Below are 27,977 nucleotides of genomic sequence, written 5' to 3' on the forward strand. Positions count from 1 at the left end.
TGAAGAATGAGAAATTTAGTGACATCTTTATAAAGGCATAAACAAATCAGAATCCCTACAGTGTGGAAACAGGCCTTTCTGTTTCCCCTTATTCTGACAAGAATTGCTATCTTAAAGCTACATGAAGAAAGAGACCTTGCAGTGTATACACAATTAGAAGTTGGTAGAACAAGTGCAGAAGGCTGTTGTGCTGTGTATAGGATTTGTGGCTTTACTAACAGGCATTCAGTATAAAAAAGAAATTATATTTAAACTTCAAAATACACTGCTTTGGTCCAACCTGCAGTATAAAAGGATGGTAGGGATATAAAATGCAGAGGAAAATTTACTGGAAGGAAGTATAGAAGGTGCAGGAAAATTTTACAGGTAACCAAAATTTTAAGAATTTTGACAAACCAAATGAGGAAAAACTTAAAGGTGGTAAAGTAACATTTAAGATATTTGGCTGGGGAGGGGGTGTAGCAATGATTAGACCAATAGGCCTTCTGTTTGATTCATTTTTACACAAAATATTGGTACACTTCAGTTTTGTTTTATAAGCCTGATGTGCACACTAACAAATATCAGGTCATCTTAACTGCAAAATCAAGTAAAACAGTCAGAGCTAACCTGATTGTACTTTCAAGTTCATTATAAAATTACAGTGCACACCAAACTCTTCTGCCTGCTAATTTAGTGCACTTGAAGGGAAGGCCTGGCTTATCAATCTCAAGATTAATAATAGTGATTGAGAGTCAAAATTTATTGAGACTTCACTTTTCTACAAAAGTGTAATACTTCTATCAAAAAGTGCTCCTGATGTTTCACTCTTAACAATTAATGTTTCACTTTCAAACAGATCGATTTGCACAGAAGAAAAATAGTTCCATTATACCCAACAGAATCTCATCAGTTGCAGTTTTGTGGTTTTTGCTTCGGAGCCATACAACAGTTTTTTTTTAGGCACTATTCAAAGTGTCGTTTTCACACCTTTCCATTTTATTAGAAGTTTGTGATCCTGTGCAGCAAATCAGCGATGTCCATAATATTGTTTCCACCACGACGTAACAGAAGCTGCTGCAGAAGAGATCATACCACCCGTGCTGTTGCTATTGCTGAGTGGCTGAGATACTAGCATGGCTTGACTTTGCAGTACTTCTATGGGCTGAGAAGGGATATCATAAAATTTAGGACTAGGTACAGTCTCCCAATCTGTTCCCAAATCAGTTTCTTCGTCAGTTATATATTCATCACCACTTTCATCTGTCTGAGCAGCAATACTTGGGTCTACTAGCTCCATGGAATCTTCAAGATCAGCACTGATTTCAAAAGGCCCAGATCTAAATTCAAAAAACATTATAGTTTAGACATATACAATACTGGGACATTCTCATGTTGATTGTTTCTCCCCCCACAGGACTGTTGTAAATTACCAGATTTCAAAGCACAAGTTGTAATTCTGATCAAAATACCATGCCTGTATGAATTTAGTTATGACTCATTTGCTGTTACATTAGGGTATGAAAGGGTTAACTGGAGTTTTGCAAACATGGCAGGTAAGGGTACAATGCAGATGACAAATTGGTATAGTGGACAGTGAAATGTTATCTAAGATCTTTATTAATTGGATCAATGGGCTGAGGAGTGGTAGATGGAGTTTAATTTGGATAAATGAGAGATATTGTATTTTGGTAATACGAACAAGCATAGGGTTTCTACAGAACTACTCAATGCCCTACCATAAATTGTATAACAGACTTTGGGATTCAGGGACATAATTCTTGGAAGTTTGTGCCACATGTAGACAGCATGGTTAAAAGGTGTTTAGCATGCTTGCCTTCATGTCCTAACTCCTATATTCAAAAAGGTCTAGGCAATCAGGTTGAGGTTCTACAGGACAGTGGTGAGGCCTCTTCTGGTTTATTCGATGCAGTTCGTGTCACCGTGTTTTAGGAGGGATATTATTACAACTGATGAGGGTTCAGAAAAGATTTACCAGGATGTTGCTGGGAATAGAGGGCTTTCGATATAAAAATAGACAGATTTTTATTCCTTGGAGGGTAGAACGTTGAGGGGTGACCTTATGGAGACTTATAAAAGCATGTATACAGGTGGTTTTCAGATGATACCAAAATTGGTGGGGTAGTGGACCCTGAAGATGGCTATGTCAGACGACAAAGGGATCCTGATCAGATGGGCTGAAGATTAGCACAGTGTTTAATTTAGACAAATGTGATGTATTTCATTTTAGTAAGGCAGAGCAGGGTAGGACATAGATACTTAAGGGTAGGGTCCTGGCATGTGTTGCTGAACAAAGAAACCTTAGAATGGAGGTTCATAATACCTTAAAAGGAGTAGTGGGAAGACAGGGGAATGAACAGGCAGGAGGCTAGAAGAACACAACAAGCCAGGCAACATCAGGTAGTGGAGAAGTTGACATTTGGGTGTAGGGAGAGCTGCAGATAAAAGGAGTCATAGGAGCAGGGTGATGAAGTGGGATAGGTGAAGACAGGTACAGGCTATGACTTGGTTGGTCAATGGGCAGAATGAAACTGTTAGTGGCAGGAAGGAGTGGATTGGATGTGGAAGATGAGGTGCTGTTCCTCTAATTTGTGCTGTGGCTTGTTGTGGCAATGGAGGAGGCCAAGGATGGTCATGTCAAAGAAAACGGCTGGGGAACAGAAATGGGTAGTGACTGGGTTACGTTTAGTCCCCCCAATGTAGAGAAGACCACATCGGGAGCACCTGATGCGGTAGCAATTTGTGGTGCGGTTTGCTGTAGGGTAATGAAGGCAGTGTTTAGTACGTGTGCCTTTATTGGGCAGTACATTGAGCATTGGAGTTGGGATGTCATGTTGCAGATGTACAGGACATGAAAAGCAGTATTGCAAAAATGGCTTAATCAAATGTAGTTTCCCTGCTGCAAGAAAGTAGTAGTTAAACTTGAAAGGGCTCAGAAAAGATTTACAAATGATGTTAAATGAAAATAGTAATTGCTGGAAAAGCTCAACAGGTCTAGCAGCACCTGTGGAGAGAAATCAGAGTTGATGTTTCAAGTAATCCTTTGCCAGAACAGTTCTGGAGAAAGATTTATAAAATCATAAGGGGCAGGGATAGCTAAGGTCTTTTTCACAGGGTAACAGAGTCCAAAACTAGGGAGCATAGGTTTAAGGTGAAGGGGGGGGGGGGGGAGAAGAGAGGAGATATAAAAGGGACCGAAGAGGCAATTTTTTCAGCAGAGGGCAGTGCATGTAGGCAATGAGTTGCCAGGGGAGTTGCCTGGTATAATTACAACATTTAAAAAGGTTACATTAATAGGAAGGGTTTGAAGAGATATGGGTCAAATGGGACTAGATTAATTTAGGACATCTGGTGGGCATGGACAATTGGACTGAAGGATCTGTCTCAGTGTTGTGTAATTTTGACTCTACAAACTGTATAAATCCTGCCCTGGTTTTGAAGTTAAAAAAAAAACCCAGAAAGAAGCATTGTAATAGGAGGTAAACTACTCAAGGCTTATCTATTTGTTTCAAAACTTAGTTTAAGATTCAACTTACCTGCCCAGGCTTTTATTTTCAGGACTAACCAAATGCATAATATTTCGGAGTGTGTGCAAGGGATGCAACTGCTCAGGGTTAACGTGCTGTGTGATAAGGAAATATTACAAAACATCAATATTAAATTAAGCTGGTGGGAGCTCTTAGAATTTCCTATACACTACCATAGTACATTGTAAACATGATTTAAAAAATTAACAACCCTATAGTAATTTTTCAGTTCTTCGTAATTCAGTCAAGCTGCAATAGTTAGAAGTCTTATTCAGTGTAAAGCTGGTAAAGCAGTTTTTTAAACTTAATTTGAGGTATAATTTTTATGTAACATCTAACATGGTACCTGTGAAAAACAGAGATGTAGGATGTTTGTGTTTAGCTTATTCACCGCTCGAATGAACTTCTTTCTGCTCATATTCTCTTCACAAAACTCACTGGAGAAGACAAATCATCTTTGTAATACACTTTACAGTCCATTTTAGAAAAACAATGTTAAACTTGAAATAAATGTTTTGAAAAAATGTTTTCCAAGTAGAAGAGCTAGTCCAAAATATCAGCACCACTGTCATGCATAATGGCATTTCAAAGCTTGGCAATATTTTAGAATCAAATTTAAAATCAACAAATCAAACAACAGCCTTTTGGCAATAATTTAGCTTCATTAACTGTAAAAAGAATGGTTAGCTATAGTAATTAGACTTGAGGTGGCAGACAGTTTAACATTTCACACTACAGAAATGGTGGAGAAAAATGATAAGAACCATTACAAGCTACTTCTGGCCTTCACTTCTCCTCAGCTACAGCTCTCTTCTGATGTAGTCAAAAGTGGAAGAGAAAGTTATATAAAAGCCTGGAACACATCCACCATAACAATACAGGAAGCAGGTCTGGGGAGCTCAGCTTCACAGCTGGATGTGGCTACTGCCACTTGGCCTTTCATAAGTCAAGAACCAGCTGCCATCTATATATGAAATTCAAACTATTCCCAGGAAATTGGAGGATGCTAGCATTGTTCCCTGTACTTCTAATCACATAGTATGACACAATGAGTTACTTATTAATCACATGCAGAAATAATAAGCATAGTATGTCAGTATATGGGTGAACCAGCTCAAGTACAGGGTAAGCTATGAAGATTGGGAGGAGTTTGGATTAGTGAGCAAAGGTAATAGTAGAGTAGGATGTAATGTGTTTGTTCCCACCTTAATCCTAAACTTGCATGCATAGCTCTCCTCCCATGTTGGGCTGGAGATGGCATTTATTAGGAGAGGTTGTGGTTGCTCACTATGCAGTTTATGCACACTTACCACCACTTTCATATCCTCCTCCCTTGTGTATTCTGATTACTCATTTTCATATGCGTAAGATACTGACTTTAATTCTAACATTGAACATATCCCACTTCTTTAGGTTTTAGTCTTGGTCCAACTATGTATAAATTTTGGTTTAATTTGGACGAAAGTCAGTCAAAAGCTCTGCAAAATTTGTGTCTTGGTGTTCAAGATATGGATAAATTAATAACTTTCTTTTAGAACAGTTATGATTTCATTCTCCTTAAAAACAGATTTAACCCAGACACACAACAATATCAGAGGTTGATTTGGCTTGCTCACAAAATTACATCAGAAGCATTACATTCTCCATGCAAGAAAGGGAAAGATGAACCTGATTACCAGTTTTTTTGCAATAGAGTATCCTGCCTGCATATCAATACCATGTGAGGAGAAAGTGAGGACTGCATTGAATACATGTGACAACAGAACAGACAGAAAAGTACTGCAGCTGCTATCAAATGTAAAATAAAAACAAAAGTCAGTTTTACATAGGAGGTTAGGTAGCATCTTCAGAGTTATGCTGTTAATGTTACAGGCCTGCTCAGCTAAAGAAATTTTTTTAAAATGTTGGTATTATGACGACAAGATTGCAGTGGCTGTAATGCTCCCACAGTCAGATAAACTGGACACTGATTATGACTAGGCTATCAAAAAATTGTCATTTAAGTATAATGATGGGGATTAGTGCTTGTTAAACCAAATTGCACAACTATTCACATGCACGAGTGAGTGGGGGGGGGGGGGGCGGGAAGAGAGAAAGAGAGAAACTGTAAATGAAATAAACATTTTATATTCTACACTGTTTGTTTAGCATTACTGTATCTTGGACAGTCAATGACAGAAAATGAAACCACCTCTCTCTGCCCATTTGTGTCTGTTTCATTGTCTTTTACCTTCTGTCAAAGGAAGTTTCTTTTACTATTTCTTTTTATTCATTGTGACTTTTTATTTTAAATACCAAGGCATTTCTAACAATCTAACTGCTGTTGTATTAGTTTTACAATAGTAAAACACACAGTAAGTGACTCTTAATCCAGTCAAGAGTTAAAAATGCATGTTTAAGCATTGCCACAGTTATGGCTTAATTTTAGGATACTTGCCTGTTGCAAAGTCTTTTGGGAAGATTTACATCAAGAATGTGAGATAGTATATTTGCTAGCTGTGTGGCATAGCACAGTGCTGCACTGATGGTATAGGCAGGATTACTTTGCTCCATATCTGAAAAGAAAAAACAATACAAGGCAAGGTAAACATTGAAAAAAGATCTACAAAGATTAACTTCAAAATCTTGAATATCACAACAATGAAAACACTATTTATATGTCTTTAACATTGTAAAATGTCCCACGGGACTTTAAGAACAGAACCAGACAGCATTTATACAATGCCTTCAAATGTAGTAAAATATCCCAAGGGAATTCAACAGCAGAGTTATCAAACAGTACATGAACAAAACCATAATCAAAAAAAGAGGTTAGAAATGAAAGTGCCTGAAAATGAGCATTTGATGAAAAAAGTCACAAATTTCTGTGACAAGAAATCAGACACACATTATACTGAGCAAACTGACTAATGAGGGGACAAATAATTATAGGACTTTTTATGGTCGGCAGGAAAGGGCAATTATTTATAGTTCACTTCATCAAGTATTTGGATATCCTTACCAGGTAGGCAAGATAATTGTTTTTGTTTAAGTCTAGACCACAGATTTTAGGTTGAAAGTGCAAACTTTGTGAATTGTACAACCGGAATATAAACTTGCATTACAAACAGTTGAAACAATAAAACAGAGCATTTTCATCTGATCGATGAAGATAACTTCTAGTCAAATTGCTCAAATATTTTCAGTGTACTTTTACTTGGAAGACAAAAATATTTTATGAACAATTTCCTGTGAAAGGACAATATACCAAAATTATGCACATATTTGTATATGACCACAGTACTGAGGCAACCATTTAATGACTACTGCAGTTGAGAGAGACAGGCAGTGGGGTTAGGTGGTTACAGCCAGAGGTGGCCACTACAGAAACAGAGACAGGGCAGAGAACAAAAAACACAAACAGCATACTACTTCTCTTCCTTGTTAATCCTCCCCAGTTCTAGTACTGGAGTTATAACTATTCACCTTCAATACTGCACTCAAATTTTCCTGCACCTGATTAACACATCACACTTATTATTAAAAACGAAAGGAATAGATCAGTGCCCTGCAATTCCCTGGGAGCAGTTCACACTGCAGACTTGACTGCAGCCAAAAACAGACTCAAGAGGCAGAATGGCAGCAGTCAGTTCAGACACAAAACGAATGGTACTCCAGGCTTTATTTTTGGAGGAGATTTTCAGGGTTCTGATACTATTTCCTCCATGCTGGAGAGTCCAAGGGCAGACAAAAGTCAGGTAAAAAGTTATTCAAAAAGTCAGACTTCTGTTAAATGGAAACTCTGTCCCTCCAGGGAATACCTTAAAAGGAGAGAGAGGTGGCAGCATGGAGAGAAATTCCAGAGATGAAGGGATAGGCAGCTGAAGGTTGTTTGGAATCCAGGATCAAATAAAGTCAGGTGTGCCAAAGACCAGACTTGAAGGACCACAAAAATGTCAGAAGGTTGTAGGTTGGAGAAGAATACAAGAAAAGGGAGAGAATCTGTGTTAATTTTTGAATACTCTGTAGGTTCCAGATATTTGGATTAAAATAAAGTATCAATATAACAAATTACTTTTGAAGCTATGAAGTAGTAATAATTTGTTTTTTTTTAAAAAAAGTAACAACGTTTTTGAGAATCAATGTTGCAACAGTTATTCATATCTATTCTTAGCATCAAAACTTGACTTATGCCATAAGTCAAGTTAACTAGAACAATATTCAGCTTAGAACACAGGCACACAAAGGCATAGGTTTCTTCCCTTATGTGATTAATGAAGATTTACACATGGCCAGCAACACCTGGATAGGCACGAGTAACATAAGAATTACAAAAGAAAATTACATAACTGAACTAGAAATAAGTGCAATTAAACATGGAGATAATAACTTTCCAGGTGATGTCATCAAATGCTCATTTAATGAGGAAGACAGCATTTTCTGTTGAAAAATAACAGCAAGCGAGATCATTTGAATTTTCCACAGCACATGTTGACCATTCCTGGTTTGATGGAGGTTACATTCTCTCAAAAGAAAATGCAGCCGAGACGAGGAGACACCTATGTCATGATATTTCAATTTAACCTATTAACCATGTCGATACCCTCCAAAATGAGACCAGTGGTCGAGATAATGGACAAGTTATGTCCTAATGCACATTTAGCTTAAATTAGTTGAAAGTACTTTGTTAATGATACTCTCAGAAGAATGATAGATTATTACTAATTCAGTGCATTGCCTGTACTATTCAGCATTTCAAAGTTTGTTCTTCTGAACTTTTCATTATAGGCTTAAAAGAATGTTAACAATTTTCATACACACGCAAGTCTTGTGATTGTTTCAATCTTACTTGAAGTTGGAATGCATAGGAAAATTCTTTTAAGAATTAATTCCTAAAATTTCAAGGAAGCCAAAAAAATTATGAAAATATACTTCAAAAAGAATTTCAAAGAACCGTTTATTATTAATTTATTGGAGCACATGACCAAAGATTTTCTTACATTTCAAAGAAAGATAACATTTCCAAGGTTTGAGAAGTTCAGACTATTCATTGATCAATTTAGAATTCAAAAACTGAAATAATCTAGTTAAACAACTTAGAACAAACCCCAAAATGTAAGTGCAACAATCTATGCAAAGATTATACAAGATGGATTCCTTATTCTACTGGCACCAAATCTTTATAAACATTATTGAAAAAGCACATCTTACATGAATAAATATTTTACAATGATGGCTGCCCAATGTTGCAAATACATCAAGATGTTGTTTTAATGGTTAACTCTTGATTTCTGATTAGTTAGACTCCCTACAGTATGGAAACTGGAGCACCCGGAGGAAACTCATGCAGACAAGGGGAGAACGTGCAAACACCGCACAGACAGTTGCCTGAGGCAGGAATCGAACACTGGTCTCTGGCGCTGTGAGGCAGCAGTGCTAACCACTTTGCCACCGTGCCGCACATAAACGATTAGCCAAATAATGCGTTCAGTTCATTTCTAGTGACCATGTAACACTGATTACATGGTCTTCTACATGCAAAGGGGATCTTTCCCTCCTTATGAACTCAGGGGGTTTTGCCCAAATGATCCACCTTGGTCTTGTGGAACTGTTGGCTATCACTTCCCAGCTTTTTAGCACAGCCCGTGGCTATGGATTGCAATGGTGGCTCTGATTCTTCAACGCTGTTCCTACCAAATTCTGTTCCAATTCTTGGCAGCTACTCATCTCTCTCTCTACTAACTCTCTTGGAGGCTCCTCAAGCTCAGGGGTCCTGCCAGTTGGTCCGTGTTGCTCTTCCTCTTCTCTGACCAGCATCAGAAACTTCCTACTCAAGTGCTGTGGAAATCCTGATGCATGAACATGCCCACAAAGTTTAAACCTTTGCTGGGTAATTCCTCTGTGCTCTCCGGCCCTCTGCAAAACTCCAGCTGGAGGCAAAGACTTTGGATGAAATTCTGCAGAACTCACCTGGGTAGTTATCCAGCAACTGTTAGATTAATACCTGGATAATTCCATAACTGACTCCTCAACCTGATTACCTTTCCAAACCAGAACGGGAATACCTTCCAACCTGTCTAGTTCCCTATTCCTCCCAGCCACCTGACTGCCTTCCAAACTGGCTCGATTACCCCCTGACCTGACACATCTACCCCAAATCAGGCAAAACTACTCCCTCTCCCAGCAATTAAGTCTGCATACCCATACTAACTTGACTACATCTCTGGATTCACCCCATTCATGTTGCCCTTTTGCTTTCACATCTACCCATTTATTTGCCTATTTACCTCACCTAGTGAATAGATTAGTGACTAAACTAAAGATGAACCTTTAAACATACAACAAGCTAGTGCTGCAAAAGGGAGTCATGTCCTCGTACCCCCTGAATCTACCCCAGTCTGAGTTTCAGAGCAGCAGTAATAATTCAATAATGATAACATTTAGGATTATGTCAACTGACAGTTATTGAAAATGCATGCTTTTTCTAACTTTCTATTTGCTAACTCAGTTTTCGAATCAATTTTTAAATGTCAGGCAATTTCAACAACGATTTCAAAACGATTCCGCAGACCTTAGTCATCCTTTACAAGTCTTACATGGATTGTAAAAATTTCTAACTTGCAGATGCAAAGTAAAGCTCCTGTTTCAGCAAAATTGAGACTGTTTAACTCCATGCTTAACTCAATAGCCACTTGATTTGAGCTCCCCTCTGTAAAGGTTCCATCATACACCATTCCTTAAAACTCAGAAATATAGGTTCTGTTGGAAATGGTCATGAGGCTTCTGAATCTGGGTTCTCAGCACCACAACTGTGGAGTCTCATGACTCCCATCTATTCTCAGCCTATGAGTCTAGGAGCTACAACGGTGTCAGAACCACCATACATTTCACTGTCTTTGGGTGGAACCTTCCCAGGTTCAGAGGCATAGAGCTGTACAGCATGGAAACAGACCCTTTGGTCCAACTCATCCATGTTAACCAAATGTCCTAAATTAATCTAGTCCCATTTATCAGATTTTGGCCCATATCTCTCCAAACTCTAGAGATAACAAATGCTGGAATCAGTGGGTCAGACAGCTTCTCCTCTCTCCATGGATGCCGTCCGACCCACTGTGATCTCTGGCGTTGGTTGTTTTCAGCATCAGCAGTAATTTGCTCCGTCTCAACCCTTCCTATTCATATACTCATCCAGATATCTTTAAAATTTTGCAATTGTACCAGCCTCTACTTCTTCTGGCAGCTCATTCCATACATGCACCACCCTCTGTGTCAAAGTTGCTCCTTTAAGACTTTCCTCTCTCACCTTAAGCCTATCCCCTCTAGTTTTGGGCTCTGCAACCCTGACGAAAAGACTTTGGCTATTCACCCAATCTATACCCCTCATGATTTTGCAAACTTCTGCAAGGCCACACTTCAGTGTCCAGTGCTCTTCGGAATAGTTCCAGCCTATTCATCTTCTCCCTATAGCTCAAACCCTCCACGCTCGCAACATTCTTGTAAATAGATTCTGAACCCTATACTTCCTATTGCAGAGACCAGAATTGCACACAGTATTCCAAAAGTGACCTAACCAATGTCCTATACAGCCGCAACATGACCTCCCAACTCCTATACTCAATGCTTTGACTAATAAAGGAAAGCATACCAAATACCTTCTTCACAATCCTGTCTGTCGACCTACAACTCTACTTTCAAGTAACTATGAACCTGCATTCCAAGGTCTCTTTGCTTAGCAACATTCCCCAGGAGCTTACCACACAAGTTTTGCCCTGATCTACCTTTCCAAATACAGCACGTCACATCTATCTAAATTAAACTCCACCTGCCACTCCTCAGCCCATTGGCCCATCTGATTAAGAACCCATTGTGCTCTGAGGTAACTTTGCTCATTATCCACTACACCACAATTTTTGGTGTCAACTGCAAACTTACTAACCATACCTCCTAAGTTCACATCTAAATAATTTATATGAATGACAAAAGGAGTAGACCCAGCACTGATCCTTGTGGCACACCACTGGGAACAGTCCTCCAGTCTGAAAAGCAACCCTCCTCCACTACCCTGTCGCATTTCTTCAAGCCATTTCTGTATCCCAAAGGCTATTTCTCCCTTTATTTCCTGTGGTCTGACCTTGCTAACGAGTCTAGTGTGTGGAAACTTGTGAAATGTCTTAAGTTGTTAAGTGAGATTCATGGTGCCTCGTCCACCATCACCTGCAGTGACACTTCTAATAAATCTTCCACTCTTCCAAATTAATTGTGTAACCAAGCTCTTTGATGCCTCCTCATTCAATTAAGAGAGACATGTGGAAATGCTCACCCCCTTGGCCACCTTCCGGTGTTTATGCCACTGTCGCCATATTTAAAGCCAAGTTGCACAGCAAGCTAGCAACAACGCTTCACTTACTGGAGATCCACCATTATATTTGAAGACACGGCCCAGAAAGCAAAGCCATCCTTCACTTCAGGCCAAGGACATTGAGCTGTTGGTGATTGGAAAAGCGAGTCATTTCTTTTCCTGGATAGGAAGCAACCGTAAAACACAGCCAGCCTGAATACAAACAATAGGCCAGGTCACTATGTCTCAAAAAGGAACACACTGCAGTGCAGGATGTGGTCAGTGGTCTTCTGCACTACCAAGATATGTGCCATTAATCTCTGCTACCCTTCACTCACAGGGTACCACTCACTAACTCTGCCATTTCACACATCTCTCACCAAAACTCATGAACTACAGTATTTTATTCATGATGTGCATCCAATGGCTCCCATCCACATCATCCTCCCAAACCAGTAAATATTCCCACCCTTTACACTTCTTTCTTACTTATTGCAAAGTTCTCACTATCACTCCTGCATCTCCATGATCACGACCTTTATTTCAATGCACTTCCAACATAGCTCAATCCTCCTTTAGTTTAACTGCTCAAGAACAACAAGACCCACGGATAGGTGAATAGCCATGGTCTTTTACACAGGGTAGAGGAGTCCAAAACTAGAGGGCATAGTTTAAAGGTGAGAGAGGAAGACTTTAAAAAAAAAAAGGGACTTGAAGGGAAACTTTCAAATGCAGAGAGATGTACAGAACAAGCTGCCAAAGCTGAAAGAGGCGGGTACAATTAAACCATTTAAAAAGCAGCTGGATGGGTACACGAATAGGAAGGATTGGGAGGGAAATGGGCCAAATTATGGCAAATGGGACTATGAACAGTTTAGGATATCTTGCCGGCACGGACAGCTTGGACCAAAGAGTCTGTCTCCATGCTTTACAAGCCTATGACTCTATACAAACATAACCTTTTCAGTACCTCTATTTCCATTCATACATTAAACATTTGAAATAAACGTAACTTAGCACCCTGAAGTTTATTGTGAAAGTGAAAACATTAGTGACTTTCCAAAATTGCTAAACAGACATCAAAATAGCTATTCAGTGAATAGAATGTGCAGCCTTAAATATACTCGGCATACATAAAAATCTCACCTGGTGCTTGTGCAGTCTTTTTTTCTTCCACCCAATTGTAATAAGCCGAATAATCCCCATTGCTAGGCAAGTAGATCCAGGGGCCTACAATCCCTATATTGGTTTCTCCATTGTTGTCATCACAGATCCATCGACCAGAGAGATATGTAGTTCTCCTTGCCTCTGCCAGCTCACTCACAGTACTAGAAGTCATACCACTGTCAGATTCAAATGTTGCATCTGCTGGATCCCTTGCAAAACCAAGAAAAAAAACAGAACCATGTTATCTATATGAACTGAACATATTACAATCCCTAACTAATTTGATGACTGTGCTGTATCAGAAAAGGTGGAAGTTAAATAAAAATTCACAGGATATATATGTCAGCAAATCTGGAAAAAGGTCAATGCTAAGTACGATACATCTTCCTACAAAAAGGTTTCGAAACACAAATTAACATTTTGTCCTAACAATCAACAACGCAATTTAGTAAATAGAGTTCCCACGCAATTTATTTAGATCAAATATTAAATCATCACTAACTAGCTTTAACAAGTTATTTCCAAAAATTCAAACAATTAATCCAACATTTGTAGTATAATTGGCCCTACCAAATAATCAATTTTACCCATGCAATCTTGGTTGGTACTTTGCTACATGGAGAAATATTTTAAAAAGTGGCATAGTTATCCAAAACCAAATTCAATCATCTACCAATTAACAAAGTACTGGGAAACAGCTGATTCTACTATTGTGTGAAGTTAAAATAGAGTGAAGAAAAAAAAAGTATTTTCTCCTCTGTACTCGGTTTAAAGTTAAAAAAAATCACAACACTAGGTTATAGTCCAACAGGTTTAACTGGAAGCACATTAGCTTTTGGAGCGCCATTACAACCACCTGAAGAAGCGACGCTCCGAAAACTAGTGTGTTTCCAATTAAACCTGTTGGACTATAACCGAGTGTTGTATGATTTTTAACTTTGTACACCCCAGTCCAACACCGGCATCTCCAAATCATGAGTACTCTGTTTAGACCTGCAGCCCTCCTGACTGAAGAATACTTTGGCGAGCTGAAAAAGTAGTGTTCGCCTTTAGGTTGCAAAATAATCTCGATCAAGCCATTTAAATAGCTACATATCCTCTTTGAAGCTGGAATTGGCTGCTACAACATTTTTGTTAAATAATTATCATTTAAGATGCATCTGGACAGATGCACGAGTAGGTGGGGAGCAGAGGGATACAAATGCTTAGAAATTGACCGACAGGTTTAGACAGTACATTTGGATCGGCTCAGGCTTGGAGGGCCGAAGGGCCTGTTCCTGGGCTGTAAATTTTCTTTGTTCTTTAATTCAACATTTTATAAATTTATTGCTTCATTGAATAAACTGCAGAAAACATGTGTCTTGATATTAAATGTCAGGAAGTAAACATCTTTAATTATCTAATTTTTCTTTTAAATGATCCATACCTCATTCCTATTTTCACTTCTTGTAGTGGGAAAATCAGACGTGTCAGTTCAAGGACATGTTTCCAGCGGTTGCGGGCGAGGTGTTCTTGTCGATTCCAGAACTCGACATTTTTCTTCTCAACCAAATCACCAAGTTTACGGATGAGTCTCTGAATTTTGTCTTTTTTTTCCTGATGCCGTTGGGCCCGACGTTGTAACTTTTGGTTATCTTCCTGATTTTTACATACTAATTCCTTCTCTAAATTTAGCAACAAATTTAGAAGTTAGTAGCACTACTTTCTTTGTCATCTTCCAAACATTAAATTTCAATAATTTGTTTGCAATTTTCCAGTTACGCCTCCAGACCTTGGTCAATGTGGTTTTAAACCACATGTGCCAAAGCAATTCAGGTTACTTTCTTTCCAATTTGCTTCCCTAATTCAAGGCTGACATATGATAAGAGCTCCTTTAGAACAGGCTTCTTTTTAAACTTGGAAAAGAAATGAAATTTCTGATGTCTGTATAGCAAAATAATGTGCTGATCTTTTTCAGGATTTTTTTCTCCAAGCTTAAAGAGTATGTACGACATAACTGTTTCATTATCCGACGTATAACAAAAGGAAATATTGACCATTATTATGTCTCCTTGTTATTGTTTTCCCATTATAAATAGAATGTTCAAGAGTCTGGCAGAAAGTACTTGTTTATAATGTTTCCTTGTGTACCAACTGTCACGCTTACAGCATATACCCATGAACACAGGATGATAGGCATTTTAACTTTTTAAAATGCAGCAAGGAATATGGACAATTTTCACTTGTCCCATGATGGCGTCCAGAGTGGTAAGTGAGTTTGCACTTTCTGTATAGACAGTTCAATGAAGAGTCATTAAAATCTAAATGTCAACATGGAGCATTTGATTTCACCAACACCACCACCTATAGATGTTCAGCCACAACCACAAATGATAACACATCTCCCACCTCCCATTACCTTAAAAAAAAACGAGGGAGAGAGAAACACTTCAAGCCTGTCGCATTTTCACCTTAACGTGGCCAAATAGATTTTTTTTTATTATTATGTAGGTGTCATTAGATGAGTTAGCATTTATTGTCCATAACATATTGCCCTACGACTGAGTGGCTTGCTAGGCAATTTCAGAGGCCAGTTAAGAGAGTCAACCACATTGCTCTGGGTCTAGAGTAACAGATTTCCTTCTGCAAAATAAAAAAAGGACATATGAACCAGATGGGTTTTAACAATATTCTGCCACGGTCACCAATAGAATAGGTTTTAATCTCAGATTTTCTTTTTAAACTGATTTCAAATTTCACTACTTTCTATGTTGAGATACAAATAAATGTCCCAAATATTAGGTACTCTGAATTAAGAGTCTAGTGACATTGCCACAGCACAGCCTCAACTATAACTCGGTAAATCTTTTAAACACACCTTTGCTAGACAAAGAGCAGGAAAGTCTCTTGGTCAGTAATGCTTGAGGCTAAGTGGCAAGACAATGCGGACTTCTTTTAGGAAACTTTAGCACACAAAACAAACACAAGATTTGCTTTATTTGGAATGTAATTTCCTTTCAAGTAAATCAAAATAGCCAGTAAAAGTTTTGAAAATTAAGTAGATTATTTAAGTTGAGCTATGTTAAATTCTGATATAGTTGAAAATTTAAAAGGAGGAACATTTAAAAAAAATAGAAAATTCAAAGCAATATTCAAAAAAGTACTCAGCACTCAAAGAAGGTTATTTGATTAATTAATATTCCAGAACAAAGAGAAAGCTTGTTAAGACTTTGGAAAATAGCTAAGGGCAGATGTCAAAAATCAAGCAAACTAACCTTTTCCTGTTCCTTAAATGTCTTCTGCACTTATTTTATCTTAAACTCCCTCTAATTTTTTTTTCCCAGCAGGCTGTTATCTTTTCATTTCCAAAATACATATTAACTGTACGTCTCATGTAATACATTTCTTCACACTATCCTTCAAGGACTCCCAATTTCATTTCCATAACAGCTATCAGTGCTCTTAATAGATATTAAATGCCATAGACTTAAATGATCTGGGCACAGTAGCACCTCAAACTCTACACTGCCCCTTCTATTGTTCAGACTCAAAAGAAGGTGCATATTCCCACAGACTACATCCATAAGATTTTTACATGTCTCCTACCAAACCAAAGTGTCATTTTCTTATGGATTGTGGAACTAAGCTATAAAATTCAGTACCTAAATAAACAGAACTAGAGGATTTCAGAGCTTGGGTTGGTACAATACTTTAAACCATGGAGACAAAAGCATGAGGTCAAATGAGGTAAAGAAAATTAATAAATACATTCAAAAATGGTAGGGATAGGACAAATAATGCAATGGAAAAAGATGGACAGTGCAGCAGCCTAAGTAGACAAATAATTTAGAGGTTCTTAGTTCATCACATGCCATGGAATTGAATTCCATGAATCTGATAGTTTGTCAGGAGTATCTCAGTAAATCAACATGGATCAAAATGTCTGGCTAAAAACAGTTGTAAAGGCTTTAACTCTATCTTCTGCATTTACAAATTAAACCTCTTCCTGTCATTACTTAATTTATTGTTCACTATTATTCAAGGCTGCTGATCTACTTGTTGGGGTATTGCTTAACTATCAGTAGCAAGCTGCTCCTGCTGTTTAGCATGCATTTTTGTGTTGGAGTTTCCAAGAGTTGGCTCATTTTTAGATACACTTGGTGTTGCTCTGACTATTGTCTTCTACAATCATCAGTGAACCTAGCTGATACCCCAACTGGATGGTTACGGATATGCCAGGCAAATAGGTTATGGATGCTGGTTTAATGTAGTTCTGCTGCTGTTGCTCACAGACCTCATGGAAGCCCACGTTCAATGGCTACATCTGTCCCATTTAGCACTGATTATGTTACAGCACAATGCAGAGCATTCTCAACCGATCAATTTTGGCACTTACACACAACTCTGCAATATGTAGAACGGTGAGGGTGATGTTAAAGTTATTTTTTCCATTGCGTTGGTTTTCACACGAATGATGGCAGGAACAGTGTGGCAGCTATGTCCTTCATACCTCAGCCAATGCATCCAGTTGCAATATATCTGAGCCAGGCTTGCCAATGGAATTTTAAGTCTCCACATTTTTGCTCATTTTCTGTGCCATTGTGATTATCAATGCTTCCTTCAAGTGAGGTTCAACAATGGAAAGAGTGCGGATTCATCAAATGGGGGAGTACAGATGGTAACCAGGTTGTTTCCTGGTCTATAACTGCTCTTATGCAAATGAGATTCCATGAGATTTGGAGTCAATGATGAGGACTAGTAGGGCCACTCCCTTCTCTGTTGAAGGTGTTAGCTGAAAAGGTTCGGTTCAGAGAGAATAATTGTCAGACTGTTACTAGACTAATCCATGGATGGCAGCTCCCAATTTTGGTTCATCTCACTAAAATGCGAATATGTACTTTGTAGAGTTTGCTGGGCTCATATATTTGTGATATCACGTCTTTGTCATCTGTGTGCCTTGGTAAATCGGGTGGTCAACAAGTTTTATTCTTATCCTTTGAAAAGGACATCTTGTGCAATAAGTGATTTGCTAAGCCATTCCAAATAGTAATTCACAATCAACCACATTGGAGTCAGACACAGTGAGAAGGTAGAATGTTTCCTTCTCTACAGACATTGTTCTCCAAAAACAAACAAACAAACAGTCATGTTCCAAGGCAAACTGTGCCAGTACGGCTACAACACTGGCATCTACTCAAAGTGGAGGACCGCAGAGGCATTTATTACCCTCAAAGGGCAAAACCAACTAGCCCATTTTATTCCTGATCATGATAAAAATCATGAAAAAATGTCACTGACAGTACTATCACACCACACTTCATCAGGCCACATCTGATGCCCAGACTGGCTTTCACCAGAGACACCCAGCTCCTGACCTGATTACAACTTTGGTTCAAAATTGGACAAAACAGCTCAACTCCAGAGATAAGGCAAGTGTCAACGCACTTGATATCAAAGCAACTTCTTTTTAAACCATGTATGACATCAAATAAACCCCAGCAAAACTACAGTCAATGGAAATCACACAAAAAACAATTTACTGAGTAAAGTCATATCTAGCATAAAAAGAAGCCAATCAAGGTAGCATCACTCACATTGCATGAAAAAAAAAGGATGTTTCTAACAATCTGGTAGTTTCCTAATCAGCATGTTAATTCTAGTTTTTAATCACTTAAATCAATTGAAGTTAAATTTTTCAGATGCTATGGTGGAACTGGAACTCATATCACTATCATTAGTTCAGGCATTTGAATTACGAGGTCAGTTAACACACCACTACACTACAGGTGTAATGGACCAGTTGCATTCCTCTGCAATCTCACACTATAGAAAATTGCACTGTAGAAGACTGCTAATAGGAAATCTCTATACCCTTTCAGGGGACAAGTTCGCATTATGCAAACAACTTTCACAATTCGTCAACCACGTTTTAGCCAATTCACACTGACGAAACACACGTCATAGCAGTACAACCTGTACAGTCATAAACATTGTAAAACAGCTGTCCACATATTTTGTTGAAGTTTGCATTCCTTGAACTGCAGAGAACAGAGGTGAGTTGTGCCAGACAGTAATTCCATCATGACAGCATATCATAGTTTTAATTATTGATACAATATCAAATGTTAAGATGAGGATATAGCTGAACAGTTTAGCAGCTGCAGAAATGTGGTAAACAGAGGGCAAAAGGCTAATATGGCTGAGAATTCACAATAAGTAGTGAATTGGTACAGAATGTTTCTCTACTGGCAACACCCAAAAGTAATATTGTTCAGAATGGGAATCAAATACAGAGGAACCTTGATTATCCGAATAACAATTATCCGAAAATCGGATTATCCAAAAGGAGATCGAGGTCCCAATGGAAACATTACACCAAAGACATGTTTCTAACAGTGATCGCGTCTTTTGTATACAGTGATAAAACAGGCACCATCTCCAAATGACTGACCTCCTGCCCGCTCTCTCTCTCTCCAGACTTTCACTGGAGTTCTACAGAGGGGTGTACCCTAACGCCACCCCTTTCCTAACTAATCTCTTCAACATTGTCCTGTACAGGGCAAATGTGGAACCTGTCAAAATGTTGCAGTAAAAAGCTGTGGCTGTGTGTCTGCTATTTTAAGACTTAACCCCCCAAACGCAGCAGCAGCCTTGCTGTTTGTGTCCAGTCCAGCTGCCCCAGAGATGGGGCGGTGTTGGATGGGGTTTTGGGGGGGGGGGCGGACAGGGGCAGCGGGTTGTGGGCAGCCTCTTGCACGCTGTGTGCTGCTGCGAGTCTCCTGAACAGGAAGCAGACATTAAAAACGCCGAGCCTTCGAGGAAAGGCATTTAAAAATAACCGAACGAAGTAGTGCCTGCCCATCACGTTCAGATAAAATCGAGGTTCCCCTGTAGTGGGCAGACAGAGATGCAAGAGTTTTTTTAATCTCTGTATGGTAACAACGAGGCCCTGTAAAATAAAAGAGCCAATGAGTGGGTATATGAATACCAAGCAAGAGATAACAGATTGACATTAAGGAAGTATAGGAAGAAAATGAACAAAAGGAGAAAGAACAAATAAATTGAGCTGGAGTTGACATCAATAAGGAAGAAAAGTGACTGAAGCTGTGAAGATAATTGATCAGACACAGTTATGTTAATTGGGTGAAGTGGTAATACAAAGATGAGAAAAGCATGCAAAACTTATAAAATAGGCATCAACTGTAGTAGTGTGTGTTCAATTCATGGAGTTGAGGAACCATATTAAGGGCTTGGTTAGAACATAAAAGCATTAACTGAAATTGCATCAGAAATGAGTAAGTTCAATTCTATGGAGACCAAAGAAGCTGAGATTCTTCTGAGCAACAAAGGTGTGGTGGTTTGATAAAACTGTTCAAAACCATGTGTGGCTTTGATAAATAAAGATAAATTGTTTCTGTGGCAGAAGGACCTCTCACTGGATCTAAGGTAATTGGCAAAAAAAAAAAGTGACAGGATTAAAACCATTTAGAAAAAACACTAGGATCCAGAATCAAGTACCAACAATATGGTAAAATATCCAAAACAGAACTGAATAAAAACTTTTAAAGGAAAACAAAACAAGATTTTGGGGAAAGAGCGGGGGAGAGGATTAATTGGTAGCTTTATTGAAAGCCAGCACAGACAGGATAAGCTGTCTTCTGTAAATGCAACTGGCACAATCATGACCCAGGAATACAGCAGGATACAAGACGGGATGAATGATAAGCCTAATTTCACGGTTTCTAATCTAAACTATGAATGATTAAATCTTAAATCTAGATCATAAGACCATAAGACATAGGAGCAGAAATTAGGCCATTCAGCCCATCAAGTCTGCCCCACTATTCAATCATGGCTGATAGGTTTCTCAACCCCATTCTCCCTGCTTGATCCCCTTGATAATCAAGAACCTATCTCAGTCTTAAATCTACTCAATGACCTGGCCTCCACAGCCTTCTGTGGCAATGAATTCCATAGATTCACCACTCTCTGGCTGAATAAGGTTCTCCTTATCTCCGTTCTAAAAAAGTCTTCTCTTTACTCTAAGGCTGTGCTCTCGGGCCCTAGTCTCTCCTACCAACAGAAACATCTTCTCAACACATACTCTGTCCAGGCCATTCTGTACTCAGTATTTTTCAAATTAGATTTCCCACCCAATCTTCTAATCTCCATTGAATATTGACTTAGAGTCCTCAAATGTTCCTCATAAATTAAGCTTTTCATTCCTAGGACCATTCTCGTGAACCTCCTCTGAATCCAATCCAGGGCCAGTATATCCATCCTATGATATGGGGCCCAAAACTGCACACGCACTAGTCGAACTGTGATCTGACCAGAGCCTTATAGAGCTTCAGAAGTACATCCTGCTTTTATATGGATATTCATAAAGCTATTTCCCATTTAGTAAATAATTAAGATAAATTTCTAATTATCTTGTGCAGTTACAAAAAGTGTAAAGCTTACAAATAATAAAATCCAGCCACCAAAATCTTGACAATAATTGTTGAGAATTCCACTCACCTTCCTAATTACATCAATTTCATTTCTTAGCAACTATTGCATTGAGGCCTATTGTTATGTATATCAAGAACCAATAGCTAAGTAAGTGACACACAAATTTTCAGAGGCAAAGTACTGTTCATCCAAGTAAATGACTCTAAACACAAAACTACAGAAATAACAAACATGTAAAAGACCCAAGTATAAGTGACCTTACAACAAGAATAGCCCTTTTTGCTGTTATTTTGACATTCAGAACATTAATGAATGATTTGTGCGAGGATAGCACATTAGCAGAAATGCACTGCAGAAAGATACAATGCAAACTTCTATTAGCAATTTTGCACTTGAGTTTTCTATATTCAGTTATGCCAAGCATCTGATCATATATTAATACGAGAACATCCTGAATGTCAGCAGGAATGGTAGATTAGAGGCACATTAACCTGGTTACCTGCATGCACTCCCACGACTGATTATACATATAACTGACAAGCATCTTTGAGCAGCAAGTATAGGTGCACAGCCTCAACCAAAGAAAAGTGCATAGTGAGCTAGAAAGTAGAAATGAGGATCAACACTATATTTTGGATCAATAATTCGATAACCCATTCACAAATATCTTAAGTAATTTTTAAAGCAATTTTCATTAAGCTTCTCTACCTCTTTGGACTTCCGCATTCCCACAACATATTGCATCCTTTAGCTGTTCAATCCTGATTTTGCACGACATAATCTTCCATTTCTGAAAATAAAGATAGAATTTATTACTTGACAGCTCAAGTATACAAAGGAAACAAATAAAATCAAATTTCTAATTGCTCAACCTCCCTAAAGATCAATTGCCTTTTTCTAAAGCTGAAGTGAATTAGAATATATTTTCTGTTGCTGACATTCAGAGATTTGGGCTAGATATACAGGAATCTGCTATGTAATGACCCTGTAAGTTGCATGCTAAAATAATAACAAAAATTGCTAACAAAACTCAGCAAGTCAGCCAGCAACTGTGGAGAGAAACAGAGCCAGTGTTTCAAACTTTAACTCTCTGCAGTTGCTGTCTGCGCTTTGCCAACTGTTTTTATTCTTATTTCAGGCTTCCAGTGTCTACAGTACTTCACTTTCAAACTTGTAAAGCTGTGTAACTCAAGATTTAATTAACTCAATTAATTAATCTGGAGCACCACAACTGGCACTAGTATTGTTTTTGTTTTGGCATTTTGACCTATTAATATTTGTGGAAATCACAATTTAGAGAAGCTAGTTGTTGACTATGAGACTTGGAGTGGAATCCAGGGGTGGTAATAGTAAAAATCTTCAAGGGTATCCGAACTATGACGACAATGTGTGTTGGGATCCGGGAATAGAAATTTCCGAATATTGAACCTGCTAAAAAATAACTATCGAAAGGCAAACAAATTATAAAATTTGTAACCATAACCCCTAATTAGAATTCTGAATGCAGTTGTGCATTGGGACAAAAGTGGGGGATAGGTAGGGTATAGGCTTGCTCGCTGAGCTGTCGGTTTGATATCCAGACGTTTCGTCAGCTGGCTCGGTAACATTATCAGTGGTGACCTCCAAGTGAAGCGAAGCTGTTGTCTCCTGCTTTCTATTTATATCTTTCTCCTGGATGGGGTTCCTCTGGTTTGTGGTGATGTCATTTCGTGCTCGTTTTCAGATGCGTTGATAGATGGTATCTAGATCTATGTGTTTGTTTATGGCGTTGTGGTTGGAGTGCCAGGCCTCTAGGAATTCTCTGGCATGTCTTTGCTTAGCCTGTCCCAGGATAGATGTGCTGCCCCAGTCAAAATGGTGGTTTTTGTCATCCATGTGTAGGGCTACGAGGGAGAGAGGATCGTGTCTTTTTGTGGCTAGCTGGTGTTCGTGTATCCTGGTGGCTAACCTTTTTCCTGTTTGTCCTACGTAGTGTTTGTGGCAGTCCTTGCATGGAATTTTGTAGATGACGTCGGTTTTGTCCATGGGTTGTACTGGGTCTTTTAAGTTTGTTAGTTTTTGTTTGAGAGTGTTGGTGGGTTTGTGTGCTACTAGGATTCCGAGGGGTCTTAGTAGGCTGGCTGTCATTTCTGAGGCTTCTTTGATGTATGGTCAGGTGGTTAGGGTTTCTGGCTGTGTTAGGTCTTCTTGTCGTGGTTTATTCCTGAGGAATCTGTGAACTGTATTTTTTGAATATCCATCCTTCTTGAATATGTTGCATGGGCCGGGGGGGGGGGGGCTGATCATGCCCTCAGGATATACTGCTGCAGTGTCCTCTTCTCAACGAATGGCCTCCTTCCCATCTCGTTGCTCAGAAGTGAATCATCAGCATTTAGTTGCATTCTTAGTACCTCTCCTAATTAAGCAATCTATGCCATCTGAATCACAACATTGGTAACATCCAGCATCAGGCTGACAAAAGACAAAGAATTCACACATGTAGATGCTCGACAATGTTCATTTCCAAGAAAAAAAAGAGAGATTCACTTCCTGTGTTTACTTTCAATAGTTCCACCTTCAACAAGATACCATCTTTTTTTAAGCATGGGGTTCTCTCCATTAAAATTTCAAGGTATAATAGCATGCCTGAATAATAAAAACCGCTTCAAATCCAGCTGTCCAAAAACAAGACACTTTTATAACTTCCATACATCAACTGAAGAGTGAAATCAAAGAAATCAATTCAGCTAGGTACCCCATTGGTGCAGTGTGGTTCCAAACTAGTTACTGGCCTCACACACTCCTCTAGCACATACTCCAAAGGACACTAACCCAGCAAGCTTGATCTGACCGCCCAACTCAAAAATTGATAATACTCAAAATCCGGTACAGGTTTGGTCCAGAGGTTGCTAAATCTGAGGTGCTGTTCCTGCACATCGAAATCCTTTTGATTTTAGAGGTGGATACGAACACTGATCCAGTAATCTGAATAAATACACACATTAAACAATGCAGTTGTTACTATGTACTAAAAAGACATACAAAAACTCACCAGCTGATCAGATTTCCACTTGCCTTCAATAGCTTTTATAACTCTGCAAAACAATAAACAGAACTGAGAGCATAATTGATTATGCAGAAGTACACAAAAAGCATTATCACACCAAATGCATTTTTGCTCAAATGTTCAACCTAAATGATCCTTGCAAAATTACAGCCACATATTCAAGTAAATTATGCATAAAATTAGAACATTAATTCTTACTGTTGCTGATATTTTTCCTTCTCATTCCTCAAGTGTTTTAACCGTTCCATCTTGTCAACATACCTGAGAGAAATCAAATGTCAGATTTCAATTCTTGTATTTTTGAGCAGCCAATGCAATTGCTGATTTAGTGCACAGCGTACAAAATGTTTATTTTTAAAGACAATCCAAAACCCTTCCACAGCACATTTTCAGGATACTCATTTAATTTTGGTCAACATTTTAGGTCAATTTAACCAAGAAGTTGTTATTACACACAAAAGGTTATACTAAATTTGGAAATTTGATTGAACCTTTTCCAAAATATAATGGAAACAAATACTAAATGAATCAGTTAATTTGTCACGTGAATTATAAACAATATATTTCATGATAATTACTATTGGAACTATTGTAGACCTAACTACTCCTGGACAGATAACCCTGCCAAAAATTCATCCTTGACTGGAAGAGCGGGGTGCTGGAAAAGCTCAGCCAGCATCCAAAGACCAAGAGTCAATGTTCTGGGTATACGCCCATCCCATTCCTGATGAAGAGCTTATGCCCAAAACGTCGACTTTCCTGCTCCTCAAATGCTGTCTGACCAGCTGTGCTTTTCCAGCACCAAAGTCTTAGACTCTGATCTCCAGCATCTACAGTCCTCACTTTCTCCAATAATTCATCCTGGCTGTATATTTCAGCCTCTTATAAAAGTCAGATCACAATTACACATTCAGATTTAAGTAATGTTTTACAATACGTCCAAATGTTCAGAGCAAAATGGAGCTCTCAGTATACTACACAGCATGCAGTTATCTTTTGCCCTTTAGAGTATCATTGACAATAGGTTTGGAGATTTCAAGGCATATGGATATATGTTAAATCTCAGTCAGTCATTCAGATGGCCAGAGAGATAGGTCTATATATTTTGTAATAGTGCGAAATGAACTGCAATTTAAACAACAATTCTAGAGTAATGAAGGAACTCTACCATTCTCTAGTTGAAATAATTGGCAAGGTTGGGGAGAACCAAAGTTGTGCAAGGGCACAATTAGATTTAAAGTTAGAGAACTCTTCTTTCTGCAGTGAAAGGCTCATCAGCTATTGTAGAACTGACTGCACTTCTTTAAGAGAAATGGAAATGCTTTTTCTGCACAAGGGACAGATATCCTATCACATAAATGAGTCCATTTGTGATCTCCTCGAACAATCTGAATTGTTTAAAGGGATCACATAAAAACACTCAAGACCATCTTTTTCATTTCACCTAGGTTTGTGAAGTGCCTTAGGCCATTTCATGATATCGAAGCTATATCAACAAACTGTTGGTTTTCTCTAGCTTATCACCTCACCACCATATTGCATAGCTCAAGGTGGAACATGTAGTGTCTATTGTGTTTTACCCTACATGTGACTGAACATTTTAAATTTTGTGGCCAACTGGCACACTGTGTTGCTAAGATTGTACTCTATGGTCTATTTTTGACCATAAATTCTCTGGTCATTAATGTCTCTTGACCTCCACCCTGTCATCTGGCTTTCTTTTTTGGACTTATGACAATCTTTACTTCTTTCTCAATTGCTCAAAAGACTATCCCATTTCTAGCTTTTTGTTTACTTCTGTCAATGGGTCACAGACCAGAAATATTAACTCACTTATCATTCCTCATAAATGCTGCCACACCTGCATACTAATTGTAGTATGTACTGCTTTTACTTAAATTTCCAATATCTGAAGCACTTTACTTTGGTATTCAAGACTATATCATGATGGATAAGGCATCACAAATATAAACAAGATGTTTGATACATCTGTGGTTCTTTGTCCATTTATCATTTTTGTAAGTAACTGAAATTATGTGCAAAATGAACATTGCTATTAAAAGTAGTATTTTTTGTTGTTTGCAAGGAGTCTTTTAAAGGAAATTTATATAGTCTAAACAGACTTTCACTGATCTTTCAGAAATTACAAATTGCTTACAGCTTACATTGAACCCGTTTGGGGGTTGCAAAGAAAAATAGTGATCACCATTTGCCTATGTAACAATTGCCTTTTGAATTGTGGATTAGTGCTGCAGAGTACGCTCGAGACCAAATAAATGACTAAATGCAAGACGAAGTGAAATTATTTTTTGAGCTCAACATTACATTTGCCGGAAAAGCGCAGCAGGTCAGGCAGCATCCAAGGAGCAGGAGAATCGACGTTTCGGACATGAGCCCTTCTTCAGAGAAGAGCTTATGCCCGAAATGTCGATTCTCCTGCTCCTTGATTGCTGCCTGACCTGCTGCGCTTTTCCAGCAACGCATTTTCAGCTCTGATCTCCAGCATCTGCAGTCCTCACTTTCTCCTATTACATTATTTGCAACATGCAATCCTTTATAAATGCTGCAACAACCCTGAATAACCGGTGTAAACAAAATATAAAGGGTTAAGTAATCTATGTTTTCAACAAGATACTAAGGTGTAATCTCAAAAAGTAACATGCTCAGTTTAACTCTGTCAAAACATAGCGGCGAGTGGTCGGTCGTGATCCATCTTTTCCTTGTGTACTAACGAGGCAGCGGTTTTTTGCGTGCTTCTATTTCTAACAATTTAGCTCTACAATCTCATGGCGATTTCAGTTTGTATTCAAATTTGAAGAATAGTAAAACAAATAACGAAATTTACATATTCACAGTCTTTTCCCCTTCCACGAGAACCTAGAAACAGATAGTGATGCCCATTAGAGGCCTATACAATTTTAAACATCGACGGATTTCACAATACCCAAATCGTAATCTTTCGCCTGTTAGACTGCTGACGGAAAAAGGGTGGTAAGTAAAGTGATGAACCATACTTTCCCACAGCTACAGCCCAACAGATAACGCGTCAATAACTATTTTATGGAGCATTTGTTTAACACATCTTTAAGCATTTCCCCAACCGAGATGGCCTGAGTGACTTCATATTTTGTCTTTATATTGCCTTCCGGGCTGATTTGAAATCTTTGCACAGAAGTTAGGGTGGTGTGCCCGCTCATGTTAGTTTCAATGCTGGTAAACAATACCTCTCCGAGTTCCTACTATCGAAGTAAACGAATTCTCCGGCCAAGATGCATTTAGCGCAGGTAAGGCGCCTTCTGGCGGTGTTGCAGAGTGGGCAGCGCTCCACAGCCACGTAGAGGCCCTCGGCATCGTCCACCGAATCGAGCAGCGGCAGCAGTTGGTCGCGTGTCTGCCCGGGCCCGGCTCGTGTTATCTTACTCCGCTCCGTGGGAGACGCCATATTAAGAGCGCGCGGCCTTGTCAGGTGGTTTTGTTTAACCCGGGT

At 38.7% G+C, this 27,977-nt stretch overlaps 1 protein-coding gene across 1 annotated transcript; it reads right to left on the bottom strand.

The window, feature by feature from the left end:
• Positions 1 to 723: 723 nt before the first annotated feature.
• atg14 (autophagy related 14) lies at positions 724 to 27,943 on the bottom strand. The gene is made up of 10 exons (XM_043697716.2): positions 27,715 to 27,943; positions 24,689 to 24,751; positions 24,476 to 24,518; positions 22,153 to 22,234; positions 14,438 to 14,675; positions 12,991 to 13,220; positions 5,965 to 6,082; positions 3,874 to 3,964; positions 3,537 to 3,622; positions 724 to 1,319 (listed from the first exon to the last, which is right to left on the bottom strand). Exons 1-10 carry the CDS (start codon positions 27,930 to 27,932, stop codon positions 1,010 to 1,012), a joined length of 1,479 nt encoding a protein of 492 aa, XP_043553651.1. The 5' UTR covers positions 27,933 to 27,943; the 3' UTR covers positions 724 to 1,009.
• Between the last annotated feature and the right edge of the window lie 34 nt (positions 27,944 to 27,977).

This window comes from Chiloscyllium plagiosum, unplaced genomic scaffold (genome assembly GCF_037043375.1).
Source record: "Chiloscyllium plagiosum isolate Xiang-an unplaced genomic scaffold, Cpla_swu_hap1 HiC_scaffold_8, whole genome shotgun sequence".
Taxonomy (NCBI): Eukaryota; Metazoa; Chordata; class Chondrichthyes; order Orectolobiformes; family Hemiscylliidae; genus Chiloscyllium; species Chiloscyllium plagiosum.